Source organism: Hirundo rustica, chromosome 16, assembly GCF_015227805.2.
Source record: "Hirundo rustica isolate bHirRus1 chromosome 16, bHirRus1.pri.v3, whole genome shotgun sequence".
NCBI lineage: Eukaryota > Metazoa > Chordata > Aves > Passeriformes > Hirundinidae > Hirundo > Hirundo rustica.
In genome coordinates, this window is record NC_053465.1 from 5,939,245 (window position 1) to 5,966,798 (window position 27,554).

Consider the following 27,554-nt stretch of genomic DNA (forward strand, 5'->3'; position numbering starts at 1 on the left):
CCCGCTTCCAGCAGTGCTGGCCGTGGTGTGGCTGCTCCCCAAAGGCGGGGAAAGGCGGGGAGCCCTCAGGGAGAAGGATGGGAGCAAGGCACACGGCTCGCGTTGGGCAAAGGCACACCTTGAACCCCGGCAGGAAAGTTACAGCGTGAGGAAGGAGCTGATTTACCCGTCTGAGGGCTCGCTCCAGCCCGTGTGTGCCCGCAGCCTGCCAGGGTCCAGCCCCTGTCCCCCGGGACACCGGCACAGCCCACCGGGACCATCCCGGACACCTTCCCTGCTCCCTTCCCTGCTCCCAGCCGGCAGAGCCCGGCTCGGAGTGCAGCAGGCTCCTCCTCCGGAGCCTGAAGGGAGGGAAGGAGAGGCGTGGAGCTGGAGTCAGCAGCTCCGGGCCGCCCTACCTGCGCCCTGCCGGCGGCGGGGCCAGCCCGGGAGCAGCAGCATCCTCCGGAGACACAGCCCGGGGGAGCAGCAGCATCCTCCCGAGACACAGCCCGGGGGAGCAGCAGCATCCTCCCGAGACACAGCCCGGGGAACAGCAGCATCCTCCCGAGACACAGCCCGGGGGAGCAGCAGCATCCTCCCGAGACACAGCCCGGAGAAACAGCAGCATCCTCCGGAGACACAGCCCGGAGAAACTGCAGCATCCTCCCGAGACACAGCCCGGAGAAACAGCAGCATCCTCCCGAGGCACAGCCCGGGGGAGCAGCAGCATCCTCCCGAGAAAAAGTCCGGGAGCAGCAGCATCCTCCCGAGTCGCCCCCGGGAGCAGCGCCAGCCCGGCATGGAGAGCCTGAGCAGTGGCCTGAAGAAGAAAGCCACGGAGCACCACTACAGGGCCGAGGTGATGATTGCTGGAGAGCAGCTCAGGTAGGAGGTGCTGGGGTGCTCCTGCAGCCCGCGGCTCTGGGCTGGATGCCGTTAGCAGCAGGTTCCAAGTTCCATCCTGGAGCAAGCTCTTTTCCCCGGGTGCTGGTGTCCCCCTCTCCAGCACCTGCTGATCCTTCCTTCACCTGATCCTTCCTTCACCCAGCAGAGTGCTGAACCAGGTCCTTTTCTGTTATACCTTGTCCTGCTGCTCCTCTCTGGCGTCTCCCACCCTTCACCCCCAGGTACCAGGGGACTGACAGGTGAGTTTAGATGGCAACAGAGTTTTTTGTCCCTTTCCACCATTCCTGAAGCATGGAGAGTGATGTGGTGGCACTGAGCAGCCCCATGAGGTCCCTGATCCCTGGCTGGATGAGGGCAGCAACATTTCTGGGGGTTCTCAGACTTTAGGGATGACTTGGAAAGGCATTCCACATACCTGAACTGTATCTTCCCTTTCCTGAAAGTCTCTTTTGGGAACTTCTGCTGGTTTGTAGTCCCAGTTCTTCAGTAGCTTCTGAGCTTCTTATGAAGACAGAAATCCATTCTCCTACGCAATGTGTAGCAGAGAAAACATGTTCCTCGTGTATCTGGGGTCAGATCTCCCTCCTTGCTTCCAAGCATCTGACTGTGGCCTTTCCTAGCTCTAGAGCAGAGTTTGCTTGTTGATATCTGGAGCCATTCTGGTTTGCTTTGAAATGTGGGTGGGAAATAGGAAATATATCCCTGATAATGTAAATAGTCCAGAGCCTGAGTGTGCTATCATCAGCTCCCTAAAATTAGCTTGTTGTCCATTCTCAGGGAGCACTGTTAGCTTTAGCTTTATTATTTGTACTGTATCAAGGATTGATAACTTTCACCTAAGGATTGGGGCCCCATCTTGAAAATACAGCCAAGGGACGGAGCAGGTTTATTTGTATTTATATTTCCTGTATTTTACTCATCTGGAGTGACTGAGACTCAAGTTGAGCCCCACAGCCTGGACCAAAGGAAGGGATCAGGTATTGAGAGAGAAAATAAAATAATCAAGCTGTGTGTCAAAACTGTGTTCTGTATGTGAGGGGGGATGTGACTTCCCGGTACCTGTTGCAGGACAGGAGCAGATCAGACCCTGGACCATTTGGTGATTGTGACTGCAAGCACAAGAAGGGGATACAGTAAATTTGTTTGTGAACAGAACTCTCCCAGTACACTGCACGCTGGGCTAAAGTTGAATAGAAACCCCAAAGTTTAGGTAGTTTTAGGGACATCCATCATGGGTTTTTTTCTTCTTCTTCATTTTTTTCTCCCATAGCTGCAGTGCCTTGAAGTTTCCCGGTTTAGGGAGCTCCCAGAATCTGAGAGTTGACAGTGAGGGAGAGGAGTGTCCTTTAGCAGGGGCTGGGCACACAGCAGCTGCATCCTTCTGCTTTGGTCTGGGCAGGAGGCTGTTCCCAGTGCAGAGGGATGGGAAGGAGCTGGTGGTGTAGAACCTGGGGAGGAGATGAGGAGATGGACACCAGCCTGGAGCTGGACTGCTCCTTCCACTGAACCTCTGGCTGGAAGGAGAATGGAGTGAGGCAGAACACACAGAGTTCAAATTTCTCTCTTGTGTTTTGGGGATCTCTAACTAAGGAGTTACTGGCGTGGATCTTCCTGGGACCTGGAGAGCAATGGGGAAACTGAGGCAGAGAGGCTGGGTGATTTGTCAGACAACAGCAGACGGGCAGGGCTAAATGTCCACGTTGTCCTGCTCTGCTTTTCCCCAGATGTGGAATACTGAGGCATGGAAAGGAGCCTTGCAGCTGCCCTGACTGAGTAAACCTCCATGGGCAAATAACGCTGCTGTATCCACATGAAACAGCAAACATTTGTTTTTCCCTGCTCCCCGCTTCCTGCCTTGCCTCCCCGCTATTACATTAAATCAAACAAACCTTTGCTCCGTCTTTACAGTTCTTTGGCTTCCCAGCAAGTTTGCAAAATCCCTCAGAGTTTGGTTTGGCCCGAGGGGTGAGTCTGCTCCGTGTCAGGATGCGTTTCCCAGCCAGGAATAGCTGCACGGGCGAGGGCTGGCGGAATTCTCCGTGCCGATGGCCGGGAGTGAAGCGGATCCTGAAGGAATCAGTGGGAGATTGGCCCCTCTGGTTTGGGTTTGCCTGTCTGCCAGGGTCCCTGTGCTTCAACAGCTGCCTGGTCCAGGGAGGGGGAAAAAGGATTTTGAGTTTTGGGTCTCTCTCCACTAGAAAGACAAAATTAAAGTTTTTGCTGGTATTTTGGCCTTGAGTCTGACAGAGCTGCCGGCTCGGGCTCGTTCCTCACGTCTGCTGTCATTCCTCTTGTGTCAGACGTAGAGGCTTGCATGAAAATCACATCGGTTTTACTGGGCGTTGTGTACTCCTGGGTGGCATTCTGTAAGAGAGGCCCAATTAGTCACTTCTAATTGCAACAAATGGCTTATCTACAGAGAGAGGTTCTGGAGCAGCTTCCTGCCTCTGCATTCACACCCTGCTGTAATCGGAGCTCCTCAAGTATGGACAAGCCCTGGTGCACTCACTCTCGTCTGGGTATTCCCATGGTCAGGAGAAGCAGCTGTGCTCTAATAGCTCTGTTAAGCTGCTTTAATCATTTCTAAACATAAAATATACTCAGTAAATTCATGTCTTGTGCAGAAAAGTGAGAGGAGAAAGAAGCTTTTTTTTTTTCCTACAAAGAATAAAATTGCAATTTCTGCCACTGTACAAAACTTTCAGAGCTGACCGGTGTTTTGTGTGGATGCTCAAACTGCAGTGCTGTTAAATAAAGTGCTCATGCTTTGATGCTCTGGAAACTTGGCTTGCTAAAGGTGTGTGAACATGCCAAAATTTGTATCCTTGCCCAAAAGTCATTTGTCTGCAAGAGGTTTGGTGGGTCTCTGTTGGACTTGGATCTCTTGCGGTAAGAATGACTTCCTTGAGGAGTCATGGAATCAGGCATGCTTGATCTAGCAGTGAACGTTATTCAAAGATGAAACTCCATGGTCAGAATTACTTTTAAAAGCTAATAATTAAATTTCTAGCACTGGTGAAAGGAAGGACTGGGACGTAAACTTGTGCCTGCTGGGATTTCTTTTTAAGTCTTCCTATACTTATATTTAAATACAAGGAAAATGAAATATCTCAGTACCACTGTGGGTTGTCACAGGCGTGCAAAGCCCTCCCTTGTCCCCAGATGTACTGGTGCTTTTTAAGACTGGGGGTGATGCAAACTGGGGTTTGCTGAGCATGGTTGCAGCAGCTCTTTTACCTGAATGTGCCTCTCCAGCAGCAGCTTTGCAGAAATGCTCCTGTGTCTGCTGCTGCCTTTTAGAGAGTGCTCAGTTGTTTGTTGTTTTGGCGGGGTTTGTTTTTTTTTAATTTTTGTTTGTTTGTTCCTGTGAAGATAGGAACAGAAAAGGTCTCTTGGATGATGCATCTTTCCAAGGCCACTCGTTTGTACTCAGCTGCTGTGGGAATGTGAACTGCAATTATTATCCTTGAAAGATCCACCTTGACAATTTGAGATGCTCAGGGTCTGTTTACGTGGGAGGGGAGGGAGAGTTTACTCCCGCTCTCTTTGGATGTCCCTTTCAATAAGGTTACCCAGGATGAATAATGATGGCTTTGTAGTGACCTTGACAAAGGGACAATTTGCTTACCCAACACAACCTACCCAAAGCAAACGCACGTGAAGCTCTGCCTGCCAAGCCAGGAGTGTTTCATAAGAGCCCGTTCTCAGGTTCCAGCAAGAGTTTTATCCTGACCTTATCCTGCCTTTTTTTTTTTTTAATCCTTTTGAAGAAGTAGTATTTCCACAGGGTGGATTTTGCCGTCTAGAAAACTAATAATATTGCATTTTATTTTGTATTTCCTTAATTTTTTTTTTTTATTATTTTTCTTTTAATCTGGAAACATGATTAGAACCCACTCGCGGTTTCACCAGCTTTGTTTTTGTAACATCGCACAAAGCTGTTGCATCCTGTGGCTGAAGGACAAAGTTTGTCTCTTCAGGGTTGACAGGAAACAGTAAACAAGAGGAAAGTGAAAAGTCCACAAGGACACTTGAGCCGAGCCTCTTCCGCTGCCCTGAGTCTGCAGGACAGAGGGAAAACTTGTCACAGGCTTAAAACAGCCCTTAAAGGTGCAAGGTGCTGCCCCAGAGCTGCTGAAATACCACTCAATTCCTGTCCTGGCAATTGCTCCCAATCAAATATTTTCAGAATAAGTGTATTTTTTAATTTTTATATCTTAAGGCCTTAGCAGCATTGCTCCCTAATTTTTTTATTTTATTTATCTCCTTCAAAATCTGTGAAGTTTTTTTTTCTGTATTCTGAAACAGGATTGAATAAAGGGAATAAAATAGGGGAAATAGTGTTCTCCTAACAAGCTTCTATGCAGGCCTTATGTGATTATGGTCTACGTATTATTGCATGTATAGGGGGTGTGTATGAATGTAAATATATATATATATATTCTTTATAGATGCTTGTAGACTCTTGATGGCAATAGAACACTCCTGCTACATTTCTTATCTTTACCAAACATTCCCCTAAAGCGCCTTCCCACTTGTTGATTGTGAAGGAGGGAAAACATAAATATTGGCTGTGCCTTCCCCCATAAGGGGAGAGCCTCTGTTTGCAGTCTCTGCTGACTGTGCCTGGTTGCATTTTGACAGTGGACCATGAAATAAAGCAAGAAAAAAGACAAAAAACCCTAAAAATAGCGAAGCTGTCTGCGGACTGTTCTTTCTGGGTAAAACCCCTCTGCAGAACGAGTGCTGGTCACACGTGGGGATCAGCTCCCAGGTAAAGGCTGAAATGCTGAATACAGACCTCAGGATTTGAGGGAGGTCTGTGCAAGGCAAGACCAGAAGCTGGTTCTGTGTGACTCTTTAGTTAAATATTTTAATTAGCAGGAAGGTCTGAAAACTTCTGTCAACTTCTCAGCATTAATTGCAACAGTCAATTACTAATTATTCCTCTAACAACACCTTTTATGGTAAAACTTCTAGGAACTTGGTATTTATAAATCCTACAATAGAGGATAATCCATTACTCGTTGATAGTTTTTCAGGGTATTTAAACTTCTCTAAAAGTGTTGTCCAACAGGCATGACTTTTCCAAAAAGAACAAAAGAACTTGAGGCATGAAACAACAAAAGGCTGCAGTGTTTAATGCCTTAGTAAAACTCACTGGCCCGGGGCAAAACTGGGAATGGCGACGAGTAATTTGAAATGAAAACCATCCTGGAGTTACAGAGATGTTTAATTAATATCTCCCCTCGGGGCCTGCTGCACGCACCGGGCATTTTCCAGCACTGGTGTTTTGGGAACGGTCATGGCTACAGGGCAAAAGTTTGGCCCCTGGACAGATCTCCTGCCAAACTGGGCTGGCTTTGGCTGGAGCACAGAGGAGCTCTGTGCCTTGTGGCTCGCTCAGCTGGTAAAAGGTCCCTCTGAAAGTCAAAGCCGTGCTCACCTGAGTAACCTCCCCCCGAGTATCTTCCCATCGGAGCTGCTCACCAGCCGTAACGTCAGGGTTGCTGGGACAGGAGGATTGCTGTTTGGGCAAACTCTGCCCCAGCCAATCCCCGCTGGAATCAGAAAATGTCAGCACTGTTGTGTGCTGCTGCTGTGGGTCAGTGGGTGCGTGGGTTAGGTAGTGCTGGCATCCGCCTGGCGCTCTTTGCTTGGGCAGAAGAAAGGAGGATTCCTCTTGCTGCTCCCACCTGGAGTTACGAGCAAGGCTCTGTCCTTCATTCCTGCTTTCCTGGCCATGGGGAAGGAGAACTGGACACAGAATCATGCCAAGATAATAAATACAGCTCCTGCTGGGTTTTTTTCTGAATTTTGTCCCCTCTCCACCCACTTTGGTTTGCTGCTGTGGGTTTTAGAGGCTTGTTTAGAACAAAAGACACCTGTGGGTCGCACTACATCTGCTCGGCCAACCTGAGTGGACAAAATCCTAGGACTCTGGCTGCCCTTGGATTGCCAAATGCCTCCTCCAAACTGACATCAGGAATTTGGGGGGTTGAATTTTGTTTCCCATGGAAACTGTTCGTGTCCAGTTCCTGTGGCCAGGAGTGGGCGTCTGCCTGCTAGAATCACAGACCAAAGCCTCCCAAACCTGGCACTCACTCTGAGTGCTGGCAGGAGGAGGGAAGGGGATGGCGGAGGGGCTCCCTGGGATTGACTGCTGCAGTCTGGCAGCGCCAAGGGCTTTGGCTGAGCTGGCCGGTCCTTGCTTGGCTCCAGCCCCAGCACATCCAGGGTGGTCTCTGCAGGCTGCACAGCTCTGGAGAGCCCAGCTGCGCCTTTCCCCCCGCCAGGCTCCGGCTCCACGACGGGAAGCTGATCAAGGACAGGCGGTACCACCTGCGGACCTACCCCAACTGCTTCGTGGCCAAGGAGCTCACGGACTGGCTCATCGACCACAAGGAAGCGCCCGACCGCGAGACCGGCATCCGCCTCATGCAGAAGCTGATGGATCACTACATCATCCACCACGGTGTGTGGGCCTGCTGCAGCCCCCGGGGCGGGGGGCTGTGTGCCTGCTCACCCCCCGTGTCCCTCAGCCCAGCGGGCAGGAGCGTGGCCGGGTCCCTGCGTGTGGGGGAGGCTCCCGGAGAGGTCGGACGGGGCCGGATCTGTGGGAAGCTGTGTTGTTTTTAGGGGATGTGCCAGGTCCCTGCCCAGCAGAGAAGGGGCTCGGGCTGTGCAGTGGTGGAATGATAAAATGATGTCTAAAGCGGCTCCTCTTTGAAAGCAAGCTCGGTGGCACCTGCCCTGTATTCCTGTCCCCGGGCAGGTGGATGTTTGTGCAGCAGCTGCTCCGGCTCGTGTTTGTGTCACACAGAAACGGAGGCTGAATTGCAGCACGTGCTTCGCATCTGCACAAAATTAAGTTTCTTACCATGAGACCCCAGTGTTCCTTGGTTTCCCCACGATGGGGCAAGCAGGGCTGTGAAGTCCATGTCACTCCAAGGAGAATTGAATCTGGCACTTGTGAACTTGGAGCTGAAGGAATTCTGCCTCCATTGGGGTTTAAGAGTGTGCTACCAATACAAAGGCTTGTCTGTGGAACAAAATTTTTTAAAAAATAATAAAAAGGAAGGAAATTGAAAAGGAGCTATGGAGAAAAAGTAGCTTGATGCTCAAGCCCAGCTCTTTGCAGTATTCAGGTTTTTTTTTTATTTTTAAACTTTCTTTGGAACTTCCAGGAGTTTTGAATTAACTCAGGTCACAAACTGAGCTCTGTGCTGCAGAGCAAGGTCCAGCCCTTGGTCCTGATCTACACAACAGAAAAAAAAGTTGTGTTTCAGGTGGGCAAAAAGCAATTCCTGTCCATGTGGTTTGCAGGCCCAGCCAGGAAGAGCAGCCCCAGATTGTCAGACAGCCCTGGGACACCTCTGCCATCGGTGGGAAGGGCTGTGGCTGAGCTCTCCTGCTCCCAGGGCTTGGGGACAGGGGCTGTGGCAGCCTGGAGCTGGTTTGTCACACGAGGGTGTAGCTGAGGAGACAGAAGCAGATGCTGACCACACCAAACCAAGCCCTCTCCTCCTCCCCCGTCTCTGGGCTCCAAATACAGCTGCCTTTGACCACTGCAATGCAAACGCTCCCTGTTGCCAACTGCTCCTCGCTGAGGGTTTACATTAAACTGCCTTGAATAAACTGCTGCTGCGCTTTATCACAAAAAGCTGAAGCAGGGAGTTCTCAGTTAACCATTAACACTTACACCTGATTATTTTTCCATCTCTCCAGCTGACAGTTTCAAATAAATCCATTAGTTAATTAAACCTGTGCAGCGCTGGGTACCAGCACTGTTTTGATTGCTTATTAGGACACGTCCCTCCTGCTCCTGAGACAATTCCTGGCAGGACACAGAAGTTGACTTTCCAGCTTGCCTTGTGTCCATTAATTTTGTTAGTGCTGTGGAAAGAGGGCTGCCAGCGAAGGCAGCACAGCGCTGGGTGCTTGGCAATTGTCTGGCTGAACTGTTTGCCCTCTTCTCCCCTGGCATCCACATGATTATCTCATGAAAATCATCGTGCTGCCTCTTAATTGCCTGGTGTGCTTTGAGCTTTGGTTCTGTTACACACTGGAAGAACATTGGAATTGGTCTTTAAACAGGAGAACTGCTTTGGTTTTTCTACGGGCACAGTCCTGTAGGATTTTTTTTTGTTGTTCTATTCCCAGCTGCAATGGCTTTGGAACGGTTGTTCCTTGCAATTATGAGGCTGCAAACTTTCCCTGTTAAAACAACTTTCTCATCCTGCCCTCGTGCTCGGTGAGTCACAGGCTTTAGGGCCCTGATTGCATCTGAGACAGCTGCTCTGCAGGAACGATGCACCCGAGATAATCTAACAAGTTTTGGCATTTTGCTGCTCACCTGAAGGGGAATGTGGTTTCGCCAGTCTACTCAGATGGATGAAAAAGTGTTAAAATTTTCATAAGAAGTATCTTGAATCTTTTGCATTTCACTCTAGTGAATGATGTTACTTTAGTGAGGAAACATTAGTGGTTTTTCTTTTTCCCTTTGACTAATATTCTTTATTTTCCAGGCATATTCTTTATTCTGGTTTTTTTTGTTGTTTGGTTTTGGGGTTTTTTACCATTTAAATTTCTTCTTGCTTCAGATGGATGGACCTGAAGGCTGGCTGATTTTTAAGACCTGAACTAAGATTTTTGGGCTGGGATTTTTGGGTTTTGTTTTAGGTTTTTAGGGATTTATTTGTACTTGTAGCCTAGGAGTCTGTTTCAGGCAGGTTTATCTCACAACTGTGTCCCAAATATTTACTTGCTAAAGGCTACATGAACTATAAAACTGTGCACTTACAGAGTGTGTGCCCACCCCCAAGATGAATCCGAGGCTTTTCATATAGATTTAATTATTCTAGTTGTATTACACCTGGCTTAGAATGAAATTTTCTCTTGAGGTCAGTTTGCCATGCAAAGGAATTGGGAAGGGTTGGCACAAAATGACGTGGAAAAGTTTGTGCCATTTTTTAACTTTTTATCTTGTGAATATTTTTGGCAGACAGAGGTGATTTTCTGGGGGTTTGAGTGCAGTGTGAGATTTTTTTTTCTTTTTTTTCCTCTGTCCTGCAAGTCTGCTTACATGTGGCCGTAGCTTTAAAAAAAAACAGTTGAGGCAATTGTATTCATCCTCTTTCAATCTAAATCAAAACATTAATACACCAATACTTAAATGGAAAAAAAAAAACAAACAAACAAACAAAAAAAACCCAAACAAACAAACAAAAAAAACCCCCCAAAAATAACCACCAAAAAACCCAAAAAACAAAAGCTCTGTTTATTTCAATGAATATTTTAGTATCTGGGATAAAATGCAGACCCCAACTCCAGCTTTGCCAAGGTCTGTGCATTGGGATTGACCTCTCCCACCAGCATCATCTTCAGGCATTCACAAGCAGGTCATTTTTGGGGACCGAGGGCTCGGATGCCGATTGTTCCATGGGACGAGGGGCACAGGGAAGGACGTGGCACGAAGCCCTCTCAGCTTTTAACCTGGATACAGCACCGTGCTGAGCGTGAGCCCCGCTTGGCATCGGGGACTGACACCCCTGCCCTGTGTTCCCCCAGTCTGTGACGAGCACTCGGATTACAAGGATGCCAAGCTGCTCTACCGCTTCCGCAAGGATGACGGGACCTTCCCTCTCAGTAAGGACGTGAAGGTGTTCATGCGAGGGCAGAGCCTCTATGAGAAGTACGTGAGTCCTCCCCTGGCTCCGGGGCCCCGGGGCAGTGCCCTGCTGGCTGTGCTGGCTGCCGGTGCCCTGCAGCTGGGAGCCACAGCTCTGCTTTTCCTTCTCTGCGCTCCCTGCTGCCCCACGGGGATCTGCTGCTTCCTCCGCCCCGTCACAGCTGCGGGACGATCACAGTCCTTGGGGATGGGACAGTGTTACTGTGAACTCCTGGATGTTTCCGAGGGCTCAGGCCCCCGTGCAGGGTCTGGGATGTGGAACAGGGAGGTGCAGTCTGAGTGTTCCTGGGATGAGCGCATCCAGGGGCCATTCCCAGCATCTTTCCAGCCTCCTTGTGTGAGCTGTAGTAGGACTTACGTCCCACCAAAGTCAGCAAGGTATGGGACTTTCAGGACCTTCATGGGCCTGGGTCCCTCGCCCTTGCTTAGCCTATTTGCAAATTTTCTCATGGAAAAGGTTATTCCTAGAGGGCAGAGAAAACTCCTTCCGCCTCCGAGTGTTTCGTTTCCTTTGTGTTGATTGTTTCTGGTGCTAAATCCAAGCCACCCTTCCAGAGTTTAACCCCAGCCCCCCGCTCTCTGGACCTGTTTCCTTTAACAGCCTCTTCACAGCCTCACATCCCCCCGCTCTGGCAACGGGAATCGCGGACTCCGAGGGTGCTTTGGGGTGTGTCCCTGCCGCTGTGCCGGATGCGCATCCCTCGTACTTGGCTCTCGCTCCGCAGTGCCCGTGGCACGGGAGAGCATCCAGGCAGCGCGATGGCTGAGCCGGCTGCACCCTCTCGTGGAGACACTGGATTTAGCGCTCACACGCTGCCCGTGGAGCGCTGCTGACCGAAACCCGCCTCACCCTTGCCTTTGGACTGTCTGCCGTGCGCTACCCACGCTCAGTCGCTTGCTTGGCTTTCCCTGTGATCTTTAGCTGAGCTCGCAGCCCGGCTGGTTTTGCTGGAGCCGCTGCCTCGCTGCGATGAAGATTTACAAAGGTGCCCGACGGCAGCTCCGTGATCCTGCCTCCCTTCCCGCTGCTCCCCGGAGGGAATGTTGTGGCTGCAGCGCTTTGCCCGCTGCTCTCGGCCTTGCTTCACCCGGCCGCATCTCCCCTGGGGACTGGCAGGGATGTTTGGCATCACGGGAGCCTTGTCCCACCTCTGTGCCAGGCTGGTGAGCGTGGAAGAGTCAATCCTGAAGGTGAGGGAGGAGAACTCGGTGAAGTACCAGAGGACTTTCCTGGGCTCTGAGATGATCGACTGGCTCATCCAGGAGGGAGAAGTGGAGAACAGGCAGGAGGCAGTGGAGCTGGGACGGGCACTGCTGGAGCACGGGATCATTCAGCACGGTGAGCCAGGCTCTGGGGGAGCCGGGGAGCACAGCGAGGGATGAGCGTGGCTGTGTGAGGAACAAATCCCCATTCATGCCATGCAACAAGTGCTGGTCAAGTGCCCACTTGGAGATGGCAATGGAGCCTTTCAGTTCTATGTTTGGAGCTGGTGACCTTTGAAACTGGAGCGATCTTTTACCGTCCACAAAGGCTTTGAGACGAAATCTGAGCTCTTGCTCCTCAGTTCTTCAAAGCCGCCGGCCGCAGGGCTGGGCTGCACCCCTGGGTTTGGAGGGCTGGGGGGTGAGGATGTAATGTTAACTCCTCTTGGCTGGAGATCATACCCATCTGCTATAATTAAACTTCCAATTCGGAAGGCGGGGAGTTCTCTGAGTGTCTCAGGACAGGGGCAGGTGGAGGGATGTGACACCGAGTGCACCCCTGGGACATGGCACCTCTGGGGGGGTGGCCCTGCTGCTCTCCCTCCCTGCAGGCAGCACCCCCAGACAAGCAGAAAAGCTGCAGTAGAGCACAGGGGCATTAACAGCAATTCATGAGGGTCCCTCAGGATATTTGTGACATATTTTTCCACCCCCTCAGCCTCTCCCTCCTCCCCTGTTCTCTCCTAGTCTCCAATAGGCATCACTTCTTTGACAGTGACATCCTCTACCACTTCTGGATCAACTTTCGGCGGCGGCGGCGTCTCACGGAGTTGCTCAATGAGAACTCCTCCCGTGCCCTGTCCGAGAGCCCTGACAGCCCCTTCTGCCTTCGCAAGCTCAACCCAGACCCAGGCAACACCAGCTTCCTCTCTGGTAACCGTGGGAGTGAAAGCAAGGATTGCATTACCAGAGTGTCCCGGGGATGAGCGTTTGAGAGGTTCCTCTGGGCGTCCCATGAAGTGAACACGCATCCCATGGTTTGTGGTGGATGTCACAATGCTGGGACAGTCTCTAGCCCAGCCCCCTGTCCCAGGAAAATAACTCGGCATCAGACCAGCTCTTGATCTTTCTTTGAAGCTGCTTTTACTTTTTCTAAGCTCAAATGCCCTCTTCAGCGCACACATATGTTTCAAATGCAGGTCAGGCTTGGGGGGAAGTTTGTTATTTTGAACTACTCTGTTTTTTCATTGGAAAATGTTTGTGTGCCTCTTTCAGTCCAGACCAACAAGGAGATCAAAGTTGTCTCGGCGGTTCGAAGGAGCAGCATCACTTCCCTCTCTGGAAACTCCAACGCCTACTTCAGCGCTCCTCCTACGCTGGTATTCCCTCCTGTGGCTGAGTGCAACCCCAAATCAGGTCTGGGCTTCTGCATTGCCTGTTGTTATATGGGAGACATCAATTCCTTCAGGGCACGGGCTCAAGCCCAGCTCCAAACCCATCGAACCCCTCAGCCTCACCTCTGCACGTTGATTTGAAAAGTTGTGCGTGTGTCTGGAGAACCGCTGCGATGAACGCAAAGGTTTCTGTGTGCAGAGTTCTGTGTGGTTCTAACATCTGTTTCCAGCCCAGGGTAATCCCCAGGCTGCCTGGTTGTGCACTTTACCATACAGACCCCTTGATTCTGATAGAATCTCTCACCTTCTGCTCTAGTGTTAAAGAGACCCGTCACCAACGAAGAGCTGCTGTCCCCCGGGGCCCCCTATGTCAAGAAAACGCTGACTGTGAGTGACCATTGGGAATGGCATTGCTAATCCAGCAGTATCCAGCTCCCTGCCTGCTCTTTGGGGGGTTTCTGTTGGCTGCTCTGACCTCGCTGTGCTAAAACTTTGGCTGCATGTCACATCATCGTGGCTTTTTGTTGGTGACTCTCTAGGGGTCAATGTCTTCACATATTCTTGTGGGGGGAAATGTGCTCAGCTCCTCTGAGGGCTTAATGTATATCCATGAGGTAGATCAGGGGGGGAAAAAATGTTTTCTGGCCTGAAAACTTCTCCTGTTTTGGAATTTTTTCACCATTGGTCAGGCCCTGGCACAGGTTACCCAGGGAAGCTGTGGCTGCCCCATCCCTGGAAGTGTCCAAGGCCAGGCTGGATGGGGCTTGGAGCAACCTGGGAGAGTGGATGGTGTCCCTGCCATGGCAGGGGGATGGAACAAGGTGATCTTTAAGGTCTTTTCCAATCCAACCCATTCCACTATTGTGTGATTTCTGTTCCATCCAGCTCCGTGCAAAATGTAGAATCAGCAAGTCTTGTGACGCTTGGGTCTGTGGCACTCACCCTCTGCCACACGGCTTTATGCACAGCTTCATGCATCTTCCAGGTGCCTCTGCAGATCAGGGGTTTTGATTTGATCCAGCAGCATCTGATGGAGCTGCACTGGATGGGGGAACATCCAAGGGCCAGCACTGCCTTCCTTGTGGTGGGCTTTTACATGGACAGATCTCCAGGATGCTGCAGAAAACCTGAGCTTGGGGCTTTTGCTTTTTAAACTATTTCTAAAGCTGTAGGACTGGTCAAGTCGGGGCTGGTGGGTGTTGGATGGAAAAGTTACAAGCCAGCTCCTGCCCTGTGGATCCTTTTGCGCTTGGTTATTTTTGTGTCTCACCTCTTCACTGCCCACCTCTGAAAGGGGCACTCTCACAGAGTAGGAAGCATGACAGCTGCCTGGCCACGCTGGTTTGGCACCAGAAAATGCGGATCAGGCTCCCAAATTAAGTGTGCTGTAGGAAGTGGTGGGAAGGAGCAAGGAAAATCAAGCTGGTGATTGGCATGGCACATCTGAGGCCGCGCTGTTCATTCTCCTGCTGAACGCTCTTGCCCTGCCCTTCAACTCTGCCAGCCCGGGCCCTTCTTTCACGGCTCATTTCCTCCTGCTTAGCTCTGCAGTTGCTGTTATTTATTTATACGGGAGATGTGCAAAGTCCCTTGGGAATTCCTTTTTCTCTTTTGGTCACTTCAGAGGGCCGCAGTGTCACAGCAGACTGCTCTGGCAGGCTGACATCAGCGTGGGGCAAGGCGAGAGCAGCCCCTGCCACCCAGGAAATGCTCTGCTGTGCCAGGGAAAAGGCGCCGTGTGCGTGCTCGGGGAGTGTTCTCGAGCGCGCTCGTGGTGCGTGCCTTGCACTTCAGCTCGATGCTGCCTGTGGTTCTCTTTCCTGCACAGGCTGGCAGGGAATTAATCAGAAAGCAGCTTTGCAGGGAGCAATTAATCATTTCTGCATCTCACTTGGTGCACGGCCCTTTCCCTCCTGCCCAGGTCAGGGTAGGATCATGAGCTCTCTTGCCACTCTGGGAACTGTTACGTCTCCTCTCTCCAGCCTGCTCCTTGTTTTTTAAACCCTTTTTGTTTTCCTTGCAGATTGTGGGGGATGCAGTGGGCTGGGGGTTTGTGGTTCGAGGAGGAAGACCTTGCCACATCCAGGCAGTGGACCCAGGAGGACCTGCTGCTGCTGCAGGGATGAAGGTGCTTCTTACTCATGGAGGCTGAGCAGGAGACAGGATCTGTGTCCTGTTTGAGCTTTTTGGGCTGAACACATCCTCCATGGTATTCCTACCTCCTGCCCTGGGGGTCAGGCTGGTGGAGAAGGCACATGGAGCTCTGGGAGAGGTGGAGGGAGGGACCCGTGTGTGGTGGCAGAGTGGAGGATTTGCCTTTTCCAGGGCAGCACAGGGGCTGTGGGCAGCTAAAACTCAAAAAACTCTGTCAGAAGTAAACCACCCCTGTGCCAGACCTTGGAATTGTCAAAACTGTTTGAGCTACTAAAAACCAAGCAGAGAATTCCCAGCTCAGTTCCAGTGACTTCACATAACCCCAAGGATGCAGGGAAGGAGCAAAGCTTTGTCGTGAGCCACTTGCTCTCACAATTCCTGAAATTCTCAGTTCCTGAGCATTTTATTTCCCTGCTGCTAGCAATGGACTTCTACATGGAACTCTTTTCCGTGTACAAAAAAACGTAATAATATTAACTTGATGCCTTGATTTGATTCATCGAGTAACTTCCAATATTTCCATCTCAGGAGAAGGGAACTTACAGCTTGGAGCTCACTTTAGGCCCAGGCATGTGAGTTTGGTGTGGAGTCTTAGGCACGAATGAAGGAAGTGTTGAGTTTCCCACTTCCCTACAGAAACCCCAGCAGCAAGGTGTTGTGATTAGTAATTTCTAAAACCTGATATAAATCTAAAGTCACATGAATATTTGAAATAATGGGATTCTTCAGAGGCAGAGTGTGACTCCTTGTTTGCTTCAGGCAGGATTGGAAGGGGATGGATGAATTTGTTTCATTTACTCAAGAGCCCAGTTAATTTCTCCTTACCTAATCTCATTTGCTACCAAATTGCTGGATGTTAATATTGTGCTTCATTTCCATCTGTGAAATGAGCCACTGCTCATAAATGAGTCTTTTTTCCCTCTGTTAGCTCACAGCCCAAATCCCTTTGGTCCTGTTTTCATGACAGTGATTGCAGCACTGTGATTATTGATGTAGATACGGGGTGATGATTCTTGAGGGTTTCCAAGATTTGGACACAAGTTATTTGCATCACAGCCCCAGGTTCCTGTTAATCCTGGGCAGGAGGTGCTGTGGCACTGGAGGTGACCTGTCCCTCCTCTCCTGCAGGTGTGCCAGTTTGTTTTCTCCGTGAATGGGGTGTACGTTCTGCATCTGGACTACCAGACCATCAGCAGCCTCATCATGACGGGACCACGGACTCTGGTGATGGAAGTCATGGAAGCCATTGAGTGAGCCAAGGAGTCTCAGCCCACTGCTGCGGATGGGATGGACTGTGGGGAGGGACCAAGCTCGACCTTGCACTGTGATGTGTTACCCAGGCATTTGGATGTATTTTCAAATAAATACATTCTAATGGACAAACCTCAGATTTTTTTTCTGCTCTGGAAATATCTGTCTCTGCCTGCTCTTAGAGTGCCTAAGCTCTTGCAGCTCCTTTTTAGTGCCAGTGTGAGAATTCAGCATTTAATGAACCCCACCTTAAGCAAGCCCTTCTCCAGCCAAGCTGTGAGGCAGGTGGCAAAGCTGGGAAGCAGCAAGAAGTTTACACCAAGTGAGTCTGTCTGAGCTGCCCCGAGCTGTCTGTGCACCCTCCTGAGAGCACAATGTGCTCTCCAGATGGCCCCATGAGCTGTGCCACCGGCTCTGTCAGGAAAATAAGGAAATGAGTACAGGAATGTGTGTTCTTCGTAAAGTCCAAGGCTCCTGCCACTCTCCTGGCTTAGCCACGCTCACAGCCAGGGCTGGTCGCTGTTCCCAGCTGTTTCTTGAAAAGGTGACACTTCCATGATGGTGCTTTCTGTGCCCCCTCTCCTTAATAACATTAATTCCATTAATCAGCTTCACCTCAGCAAGGAGGCAGACAGAGATCCTCAACATCATAGGCTGCTACCAGCCTAGTGGGGAGGAGCAGGTAAAGGAGGGACCAAAACCCGAAAGTGCCCAAAAGGAAATGTGTCCTAGTCTGAATCTGGCTCTGGGAAGGAACAAAAATGAGTGGATGTCACCAAAATCCAGCCCCCTGTCCCCTGCTGCATGCAGGATGGCTGTATTTGCAGCCAGTGCAAAATATTACTTGCAAAGTACCCTGAAAGTGAACTAAATATAGAAAACAGGTAATAACAAGAAATTAGGGAGGTTTCCTTCTTTCCAGTTCGCAGAGCATCCTGTTTGTGATTAGCCTGCCGTGCTGTGCACAGACAGGATGATTGCCAGCACTCCTGCTCGGGGCAGGGTCCTCAGTGCAGCTCCTTTGGCCACAAACCAAGCCTTAAGTAAAACCCAAAAAGGCCGGAAATAGTTATTTAGGTTTGTGTTGAAATGAGGTTGACTTTCTTGGACAATCTGGTGTCGGCTGTGTATTGCCATGCTGCTGGCTGCCTTTTTCCCTCGATATAAAGGGGTATCTGCTCCCCCAGTGCTGGTGCTGAGGTAATGGGATAACTTGGAGCACAGAATTCCTGGAACAGTGTCCAGCAAGATGTTTGCATTGATAATTGGGGTCCTTCCAGCCCCTAAGTGGAAGCAGACCATCTCCTCAGCAGTCTGTCAATACACTCACAGTCGTTATTTGTAGCATTCAGTGCACAAGTCCAGCAACCTCCATCTGCCTTTTTGCTTTTGAAATCCTCTATAGGGAGAGTTCGGGTGTCTGTGACATCCCAAAGGTTTAACCCAGGCTGCTTGGCTTGCACCAAGGTCAAATCCAGAAGATTTAGGCGTGGTGTGGGCACCTTGGGAAAGGCAGGTCAGGAAACAGCACCCTGAGGACAAGCACTGGAAACAGCTCCAGATTTTTCTGTGTCAAAGCAGGATTTTTTAATTCTGGATCTGAATTCCTTCAAAGCACAGGAGATAAGTGCTTGTTTCTTTCTCTCCTGCTTTTAAAGAAAACCGTAACAGCCCTGAGCAACCTCAGAAACCCAGCAGGAATTACAGAAGAGGTAATTTGTGGCATTTACACACAGGGCAGTGACAACCCTCTCTCCATGGGGTACAAAATGCCCTGTGCTTGGTGTTATTAAGATTTGTTGCCCACTTTTTGCCCAGAGAAGCTGTGGCTGCCCCATCCCTGTAAGTGTTAAAGGCTGGGCTGGACAGGGCTTGGAGCAGGTTAGGATCATGCTTGGAGCTGGGATAGTGGAACGAGTTCCTGTCTATGAAGGGATTGGAATAACATGCTCTGTTATGTCCCTTCCAACCCAAATCCTTCTGTAATTCTGTTATTTAAGTGCTTCCTTTTGGTGTTATCCTTTTCTCTGTATATTGAAATGCTTTTAAGCACTTAAAAGGTTATAAAACAAAATTGCAAAGAGATAACAAATGTTTGTTTATATTGCAAAATATTCTGAAAACTATGATTATTTTTTTTTTCCATTTAACTTGATACTTCCAGAGGTATCCGTGTTTCCTGCTGAAAGGCAGTGCAAATGTCTTTAACCTCAGTTGTGATGGGGGACTGATGCTGACAGTCCCTGCAGATGCGGCTGAAAATCTGGCCCCTGTAACGAGAAATGTCACTGTCAGTCATTCCCTCCTGGCAATGAGGACAAAATCTGTCCAGAAAAGGTTTTTGGCATGGAGCTGGGCGTCTCTCCCAAGTGCTGCTGAGGATCCGTCCCGCAGGAGCTCAGGGCTGGATCCCACAGCTCCGGAGCCCCCAGCCTCGTGGAGCTCCAGCTCACGATTCAGCCTCTGGCCCTGCAAAACGTACAGATGTGCTTGATTTCCTTCAGAGAGCGAAACACAACTCCCCTCGGCGCCCACGCTGCGCTCCCGCAGCCCTTCCCGGGGATGTCGGTGCGGCTGGGCTGGCTTCATCCCGGCCAGCCCCAGGGTGGGCGGGAGCCAGGACTTGTTGCTGCGTTCTAGGAAACCAGCCTGCAGCCTCCCGGACAGAGATTTTGTTTTGTTTCATTAGCTAAGCCCCTAAAAAGCCGTTCGCTCCTTCCCCCGGCTTTCCACGCTTTATTTGGCCGCGCCGGGGGCCAAGCCGTGCGTGCGGACAGGGAGGTGGGGGAATCCCATCCCATCCCATCCCATCCCATCCCATCCCATCCCATCCCATCCCATCCCATCCCATCCCATCCCATCCCATCCCATCCCATCCCATCCCACCCCATCCCATCCCATCCCATCCCATCCCATCCCTCTGCTCTCCCTCCCCTCCCTTACCGCTCCTGACGTCTGGGAATTGAAATCTTGCATCCCGCCGAGGAGCAGATGCGGCGGCCGGGCAGCCTCTGGCAGCATTTCGGGATTAGCTGGAGCCGCCGCCCGTCCCGGCTCGCTCCGGGAGAAGCCGCTCCGCTCCGAGAGGTCTGTGCCGCCTTCCCCCTCGGGGATGGGTTCGCAGGGATGCCGAGGAGGGGCTGCGCTGCTCTGGGGCATGTGTGGGTACCCCAAGGAGGGGATTTCTGCGGGGATTCGCTGTCTGAGAAGCTTGGAGCTGGTGCGGTGCTTGGGGCAGCGCTGGCGGGGGTGACAGGTCCCATCTTCTCGGGGTGAAGCGGCTTCAAGACGCATTTTCTGACAGTAAATACTGCCAGGATTGCCTCGGCAACTCCTCAGGGGCTACGGCTGGGAGAAACGCGCTTTGTTCGTTGGTTTGATTTTTTTTCTTCTGTTTTGTGGTTGACATTACAAAACTGCAGGATATTGTTGCCAGGTTTTGTTACCTGTGGGTTTTTCCCACCTGGAGGTGTGCGTGGGTTCAGCCTGATGGGCTGGGGGAGCTGTGGGACTTTTTCCTGACTTTTTTTAAGTCTAGTGCTGCGATGTTTGGGACCTTTTGTTCAATAGTGGAACCGAAATAGAGGAACTTTCCAGGACAAAATAGAAAGGGCTTGATGAGTTCGTGGTTTTTTTCAGTCTGTTTAAGGTCCTTTGACCAGCAAAGCACTCGGGGAATGTGGGACAGATTTATTCCCTGCAGTTGGCTGCCTCGAGCAGGTCCTGGTCTTTCCTGCAGGGCTGTCCCTGACGCTGCTCATGTGTCCAGCAGCGAGGTGAGATTGCCTCCAAATCCTCACCTTTAGTTTTGCTGATTTAAATACGTGCCAGGCATTTTTATTTTTTTTTTTTTCCCTTTAACTAAAGCGTCTACTCGCGAAATTTCCTGTACAAAAAAGGAGATCTCTGACTGCCTTAACCTCCAAATCTCCTCCAAGCATACGGCTGGAGCAAGTGGAAAGTGGTGTGTTCCCCACACACCCCTATTGTCCAGGCTCTGGAAATACTCACCGCTTGCTCCATGTGCTGATGTCTCCACATTCCTTCCCTGGGGGTGAATAACAGGAGAGAGGCATCAGCCTGCCGTGGGCTCCAGCAGCCCACACTCAGCCGGGCTGGCTGCTGGCACCACTGGTGGCAGAAATGGATGGGGAGGAATCACAGAGCCCTGGAGCTGGGGCTTGGGATGTGGCAGGTGAGTTGTGGAGAGGGAGCATCTCCAGATCAGATCTGTGTCCTCCACCGCTTCAGACAGGTGCATTTGTTGTTGTTGGCTTACAGGTAGGAAAATGAATGTTGGAGAAGAGGCAGAATGGTGATGGGTTTGCCTCTGAGATGGCAGAAGAGGTGAAGTCCCTGTTTCTTGCTTTAAAGTTACAGAGAAGATCCACTCCCTATGATCTAACCGTGCCCAATCTGGGTTAAAACCAGGATTACTGAGGGTGGTGAGGCCCTGGCACAGGGTGCCCAGAGAAGCTGTGGCTGCCCCTGGATCGCTGGCAGTGCCCAAGGCCAGGTTGGACAGGGCTTGGAGCAACCTGCTGTAGTGGAAGCTGTCCCTGCCCGCGGCAGGGGGTTGGAATGAACTGAACTTTAATTTCCCTTCCAGCCCAAACCAGGCTGTGATTCTGTGATAATACCGAACTCATCCTCACTGACACCACAGAATCAGAGCCTGCTCCTGCCTGAATCAAGCCCAGATCAGTGCAGGCTGGAGGAGTTTATTTTTCTGGACTTCAGATCCCTGGTTAACATGAAAAGATCACACACAATCCAGTGCTTTTGCCAGAGTTTAGCATTCTGCTTGTCAGCAGAGTTGCACAGAAGTTTCAAGGAAATCAAGAACAGTTCGGTGGCATTGCAAAATGGCCAAAATGAAATTTTAGCTCAAGGAATTTGAAAAATGCTGATTTTTGGTGCTGTTTGGCGCACACACCTCTGCAGCCAGGGCAGGCTCTGCTTCCCTGAAGGTGACAGTCGGAGTCCTGAAACCCACCTCTAAAATGTTTGCTGTTTTTTATAAACAATGACCTCATTTTATTAGCTGGAAAAATAAAGCAAGTGTTTCCCATGGCTAAAGGCTTTGGTTACACTGCAGTTGTTCCATTCATCTCCATTAAAAAAAAAAAAAAAAAAAAAAAATCACAGACAGAGAAGGGTGGTTAACAACTCCCTGTTACAACTTGTGTGTTTTTCCATTCATCCTTCCAGCAACTTAGATCCGATTTAAACAGATCATGCCTGGGTCACTCACGTGCAGGTTTATTTTTCCTTGAAATGGCTACAAAGCTGCTGAGTTTGAAGGGAAGCAGGCATTTGCCAGGAGCCTCTCCACACCTGTCCATCAAGGTGAATAGAAGTGAAATGTCACTGCGGGAGGCAGAGGAGGGAGTGGGTGCAGGGGCTGCTTCTGCCAGAAGCAGTGAGCCTGAAATGTGGAGCACAGAGATGACAAAAGGCCAACAAATGTGTGCTTAAAACCTGGTTTGCTGAGACCCAGGTGAGGGGGTGGCACTGCTTGCACCAGGGTGGTTTTCTGCTGACCTGAAATCCCCGATCCCAACTGAGCGACGCTGAAATCCGGGCTGGCAAAGCCAGCTGTGGGTGCTCGAGGTCCATGGGCTGAGGCTGGCAGTCAGCTCTGCCCCTGCTGCAGAGGTGATTTCTGAGTCAAACTGATCCTCTGCCATGGTTTTAAGTCTGTCCTGTCTGCTTTCAGTCCATTCAGGTGAATAAATCAAAGTAAAACTATCCCAGCAAGTCCTGGATGTAACTTCTTGGGAATGAAATAAGAAATAAAACCCTTCTTTGTAAACTGTTCACATACAAACTCCACCGGGTCTGTGGATCCCTCCTGTTGCAAAATGGCTTTATCACAGCAACTGATGTCGTTAAATCTGTGTTCTGAGGAGCCTGGCTGCCACAGAGTGCTCCTCTCTGTGCTTTTCCCTCGTGATTGGTGTGTGCATCCCAGGGACATGAGAAAGGTGCTGTCTGTATACCTGTAATGATTGTGGTCATGATAATCAGAATTAATTACTTCTGTACAGTTTAAACCAGAAGTTATTCTGGAATCTCTCTGTCCAGTCAGATGCCAATGTTGGTGATTTCCATGATCAGAGCAGAGCCCATCACTCTGAGCTCCACTGCTGAGATTGTCCTGCCCAGAGAGCAGTGCCCAGCCCCAGGTAGGAGGAGAGGAGTGTTTATAAACACAGTTTAGTCCAAGGCACTGAACAGCTATATTGGAGAGACCAAAAAAGATCAAATAATGTGTAGGGGTCACAGGAAAATCTGTGTGTTCTTCTCCACCCACCCTTCCAGTGCCATCAATGATGCCCAGAGCTTGTGGTGCCTTAAGTGAGGACAGAAAAAAACTGGATTGTGATGCGGTGAAATACAAATTTTACTTCTCCTTCCTGACAGTTGCCCTTTTGTAGGTCCTGGTCACAATGCTGATCCACACTTGGCTCTTTCTTGCCTGCCTGCCTGTGGTGAGCCACGTCTGGGGACGAGTGGGCCAAGGTAAGGAGCTGGTCCCTGTGGTTTGTCTGTCCCCTGGGACAGCCCAGCCCTTCCCCTCGGCACTGACACCACCGTGGGGGGCATTCCCAAAGCCAGGCACGATTCCAGGGGCTGCTGTGCTCCGCTGTCTGCTGCTGAAGCTCCCAACAGCCCTTCCCAAGCATGGAGAGCCATGAGGGGTCAGGGGCCCATCTAGGTGAGAAAACATGATGTGATACCTCCTGTATCGTTCTGCTCCTCAGAGTGACCAGGAAATGCCTACAGCACCTCAGCACAGCCTTTCTGGTGCAGAAGGACCACCTTAATGCCACGTTTGAAAGTTCTGTGGCAGAGCACAAAGGTTTCTAGAGAGGTGGTGGCACTGCAGGGCTGGGACAGATGTTTCTCCCTGCTCTGCATCTTCCAGACTTGTGCAGTCAAGCCTGGGCTTAACTCCCTGCGAGCTGGAGAGCAAGGTTACAGCATCAAATAGTGCACATCTAACACAGGGCAAGGAAACAGTGGAGCTTTCATGGCACTGGGGATCATTTGCATCCAGCACATAATGGTGCTTTAGAGGATGTTGTCCTTTCTGCTCTGTCTGGGGACATTCTTGTCTTTTTAGCTTCTGGGCTCCTAGAGTGATGCCCAAGGAGCTGGACCACACTTGGCCAAATGAAGACAGCTCCATGTCTAATCTAACTATGAATTCCCCTCATTGTTCCATGATCTTTTACCATTACTCTTAGGCATGATTTTGGGATTTGCTTTTTGCCCTTCACCCCTCTTTCCCCTGTTTTCTTTCTTCCTCTTCAGATTTGCCTGGGGTGAGATGTGAATCTGAGCTTTGTTTCCCCAAAATAATTATCTGCTTGTTGGGCAGCCTGCAGGAAGTCTCTGCAAGGAAAGGTTAAGGCACAGATGTTGGGCTGAGACAAGCAGGAACCTCACTGCCAGCCCTCACTGCTTTCCTGGGCGGTGACATCGTGGCAGGGATGTCAGGAGGTGTCTGGGCATCGTGCAAGACCAGATCAGGGAGTTGAGGAGCCCTGGGTGAGAGTTTGGCAGCACTGAGCAGAAACTCCAGGTCACTCTGAGATTCATTTTTCTGTCAGTAATCATAAAGGGAAAGAGATTGTTGATAACTGCAGATGAGGGGGAGCAGTTGGGTGCAGATGTTTATGGCGTGCTCACTCACTGCAAATTAGGGCACCCTGCTGGAAAGGCAGCTCTGGGCACAGTGTCAGAAAGGGGAGAGAAATCTGCTGAGCTGCCATCCTGCATCCAGCCGAGTGAAAAAGTTTCATATGGTGACATTTGTGTGACAGGAATCATTGACTCAGGGAGGGACACATGAGCTCAGACATCTAGCTGGGGTTAGCAGAAAGCTGTGAAATCTGGAGATGATGAAGGAATGTGTGCTTTCCTCTCTTCACCTCCTTGCCTGATACTAGTGTTTTCCTCAGGATTTGTCGTTTAGTTTGCAGCTCCCTGCAGCAGACTGATATAAGCTGGTGCCCATGAGTTATTGGTCCTGCCAGGAGCTGTTATTTACACTTTATCAGGTGTTCTTGTTTTCTTTTTTTTCTTTTTCTTTTTTTTTTTTTCCCCCTTCCTTCTAAACCCAGCTGGTCCTTGGAGCTGCCTCTGAAATGATCGTTCTGCAGAACTGTGGGATCCATCACCTGGGGAATTCCCGTATTTCTCAGCAGCCCAAGCCTATTGAAGAGCCTTGCTCAAACCCATTTATCTGTTTGCTGCCCTCCCATTCCACGTGTTTGCACTGAACACACTGCTGTAAAAAAATCATTCAGCATGAAAGCTCCTGGGAGAGCCCTTCAGGACATGAAGGGTTCAGAGAAATCCCACACCTCTGGGGGGATGCTTCACCTTTCTGCAGGGTGTAAAAGGAGCACCTGAGAATCTCCTTTTTGCATGAGGCCTGCCGAGGTGCAAGGGGACTGCGGGAGCTGCCATGCAGCCCCAGGGGATGCTGAGGACTTGCCTGGGGTGGGCAAGGTTCCCTTTGTACTACTCCCACGTCCGTGGAGGAGAGGGCACACGTGGGTTTGGTGGGAGGAATTGCACCCATGACAGCACGGACACGTCTCCTCCTTCCCAGGGTCAGGCCGGCTGAAACTCACTGTCCTTTCAGAAGACAGGCTCCAGATGAAGTGGAAGGAGACTGAAGGGAACATCAGTGGCTACAAAGTTCGGGTAAAGCCCATGGCAGGTACGTGCTGGCAGCCCGGGCACGGATCCCTCGTGCGTGAGAGGGGCTGAGCTCCACCCTCTGTCTGCAGCACAGCACGACCCAAGTGTCAGCATTGTTTAGACCTTAAGGGAATAGAGAGAGGGCAGAGGGAATTATCCACAGCCTGTTCTGGTTCCAAGTGCTGGTTTCACTGGGCTGGACGTGCAGCATTGGCAAGGAGCCTTTCTGGGAGCAGTCTGCAGTGCCACCCTACGCTGGCACAGTCCCTTTATCGCAGGAAAGAGATGAAATCCAACTCTCTTCATCCCAGGGGAGAGGTTTAGCCAGAAATGCTGTTCTTTGGGACTGTGTGAGACAAAAATGAAGAAGGTTCCTTGCCTGACTCTCCTGTGGGAGCTCCCAGCTCTCCCACCACCTGCAGGGACATGGACTGGGAAGCTTTGACCCTATTTGTGAGGGTAGGCTCCCTACCCCTACTCCCTGATTTCAGAAGCTGGACCTGGTGGTGTTGGAAGGACACGATGTCCCTCAGCGGGGAGGAGGGGCTGGAGGCTCCCTCGGTCGTGCCTGGCATTCGGCTCCAGGCGCTGCCGCTTTCCCAGCGAGCCGGAAAAAGGGGCAGGAGGGCTCCTGTGATCATCCACCCGTTTTTAGCTCGGCCCCCACCTGTTTCCCAGGCTGGAGCAGGAGGTTTCTCATTCCTCCCCCAGCAGAGATCGATGAGCATCCCGGGAATGCAGGGAATCCCCCCGGCGCTCCCAGCACATGCCTGAGGCTTTCCCTCCTGGCCTGGGGAGTTTCCAGCCCCAGGCAGGAGCTCAGGGATGGCCGGTCACAAACACATCCTTCCCCGTAGTTTAAAGCTGGCGGAGCTTTCCCAGCCCGAGGGCTTTGGGGAGCTGCTGTGCCCGTTTTGCGCAGCACGGAGCCCGCGGGGCAGCGGTCGCTGCCCGCTCGCTCTGCTCGCTGCCCTGCCAACACTGAAACTCCCCAGCTGCTGGCTGGCCAAAGCAGCCCAGTCCCAGGACAGGGTCCAGAAGCTTGGGACATGGCTGTGGAGGCAGTGCCAGCCCCAGAAATGAGCCCCTGGAGACAGCTGGGGCAGAGACAGCGCTGCTGGGGTAAGTACATGAGTCTGAGTGCCAGCGGTGACCTCCAGAGACACCGAGTCCCTTTCTCATTTTGTCACACACCACCTCGGTCCGTTGAGTGTTTTCATAAGCAGTTGCCAGTCCTTACACTCTGAGCACCAGCTTTTCCCTCTACAGCTCCTCGGGAAGTGGGTGAGAGTTGCACTAATACTGGGTGGGAAGTAATTTTCTAATTTGGGCGCTCCTCAAAATTTAAAGCATAAATAGGAGCTGACTGCGGTCCCTAGGCAGACATTCCCCGCATTTCAGTGCTGCTTTTGCTACTGTCAGCTTCAATTTAAGCTCCGACAGGCTCTGAACTGTGGCTTCATCCCACCTCAGGGGACTCGGAGCAAGAAGTCATGCTGAAAACCAAGACTCCCAAAGCCACAGTGGGAGGGCTGAGCCCCACCAAGGAATACACCCTGCAGGTCTACGTGCTCAATGGCTCCCAGGAAGCCCTGTTTGCCAAGAGGAAATTTGTGAGTAAGTGGAGAGGGCTAAATTTTACCTCTGGGAGCTCCTGAGGCTCCTGGGGACGTGGCTGCTCAGAGCCCATCCTCTGGCACACGCCCTGCAGACAGTTTGGCAATCACAGAGCCTGGTACTATGTTAGAAAAGGAGATGGGGAAGACCCAGGGGATGAGAGAGGGACTCAGAGGCAACGGGCAATTTCTCTGTTTTTGGTCTTCCTGCAGTAGAGGAACTCAAAAATGCATCCCAGACCAGAAACAACCGAAGGAACGCAGGGGCTGCGTCAGGAAAGAATCTCACCTCCTCGGGGAGCTCGGCAGCTGAGCACAGCGGGGTGGCAGAGGCCACCCCACCACCCCTGAACACTGCCCTGTCACCAGCAGGTGGGTGCTCTCACCATCCTGGATTGATTTTGAGCCACGGCCTGTGCCAGGCTACCATGGCAGGAGCATTCAGCTGTCCCTAAAACCATTCCCATTTTCTCCCTGCAGTCTCCCTTCATCAGAAATATTCTTTCAGTGAGTCTTGCTAGCCTGGTCTCATCCTTTGCATACAAATCTTAGCTACAGAAATGCAGCAAACCACCTAAAAATATTTGCCCCTCATTCCAGCCAAGCTGAAAATGCACGTCCAGGTATCCAAATTCAGCA

The 27,554-nt window shown here is 51.0% G+C and overlaps 2 protein-coding genes across 5 annotated transcripts in view; both read left to right on the top strand.

The window, feature by feature from the left end:
* Positions 1–362: 362 nt before the first annotated feature.
* LOC120760319 (DEP domain-containing mTOR-interacting protein-like) lies at positions 363–16,714 on the top strand. Of its 2 annotated transcripts, none has more exons than XM_040080389.2 (9): positions 363–867; positions 7,185–7,363; positions 10,459–10,582; positions 11,740–11,918; positions 12,530–12,715; positions 13,058–13,198; positions 13,493–13,563; positions 15,200–15,304; positions 16,459–16,714. In XM_040080389.2, exons 1-9 carry the CDS (start codon positions 782–784, stop codon positions 16,582–16,584), a joined length of 1,197 nt encoding a protein of 398 aa, XP_039936323.1. In that variant the 5' UTR covers positions 363–781; the 3' UTR covers positions 16,585–16,714. The 2 variants fall into 2 exon arrangements, with proteins under 2 accessions (XP_039936323.1, XP_039936324.1); XM_040080390.1 differs by having other exon boundaries at positions 7,140–7,363; positions 16,459–16,708.
* A 2,876-nt stretch (positions 16,715–19,590) lies between these two features.
* The window catches only part of COL20A1 (collagen type XX alpha 1 chain), a 50,632-nt gene continuing 42,668 nt past the window's right edge, over positions 19,591–27,554 (top strand). The window contains exons 1-5 of one of the 3 annotated variants that reach the window (XM_040079936.2): positions 19,591–19,668; positions 23,022–23,106; positions 25,208–25,318; positions 26,773–26,916; positions 27,129–27,287. In XM_040079936.2, coding sequence (XP_039935870.1) covers positions 23,034–23,106; positions 25,208–25,318; positions 26,773–26,916; positions 27,129–27,287 — 487 coding nt within the window. In that variant the 5' untranslated portion in view covers positions 19,591–19,668; positions 23,022–23,033. Of the gene's footprint in view, positions 19,669–22,673; positions 22,770–23,021; positions 23,107–25,207; positions 25,319–26,772; positions 26,917–27,128; positions 27,288–27,554 lie in introns of those variants that run through there. The other 2 variants (XM_040079938.2, XM_040079937.2) reach the window with 2 other exon arrangements.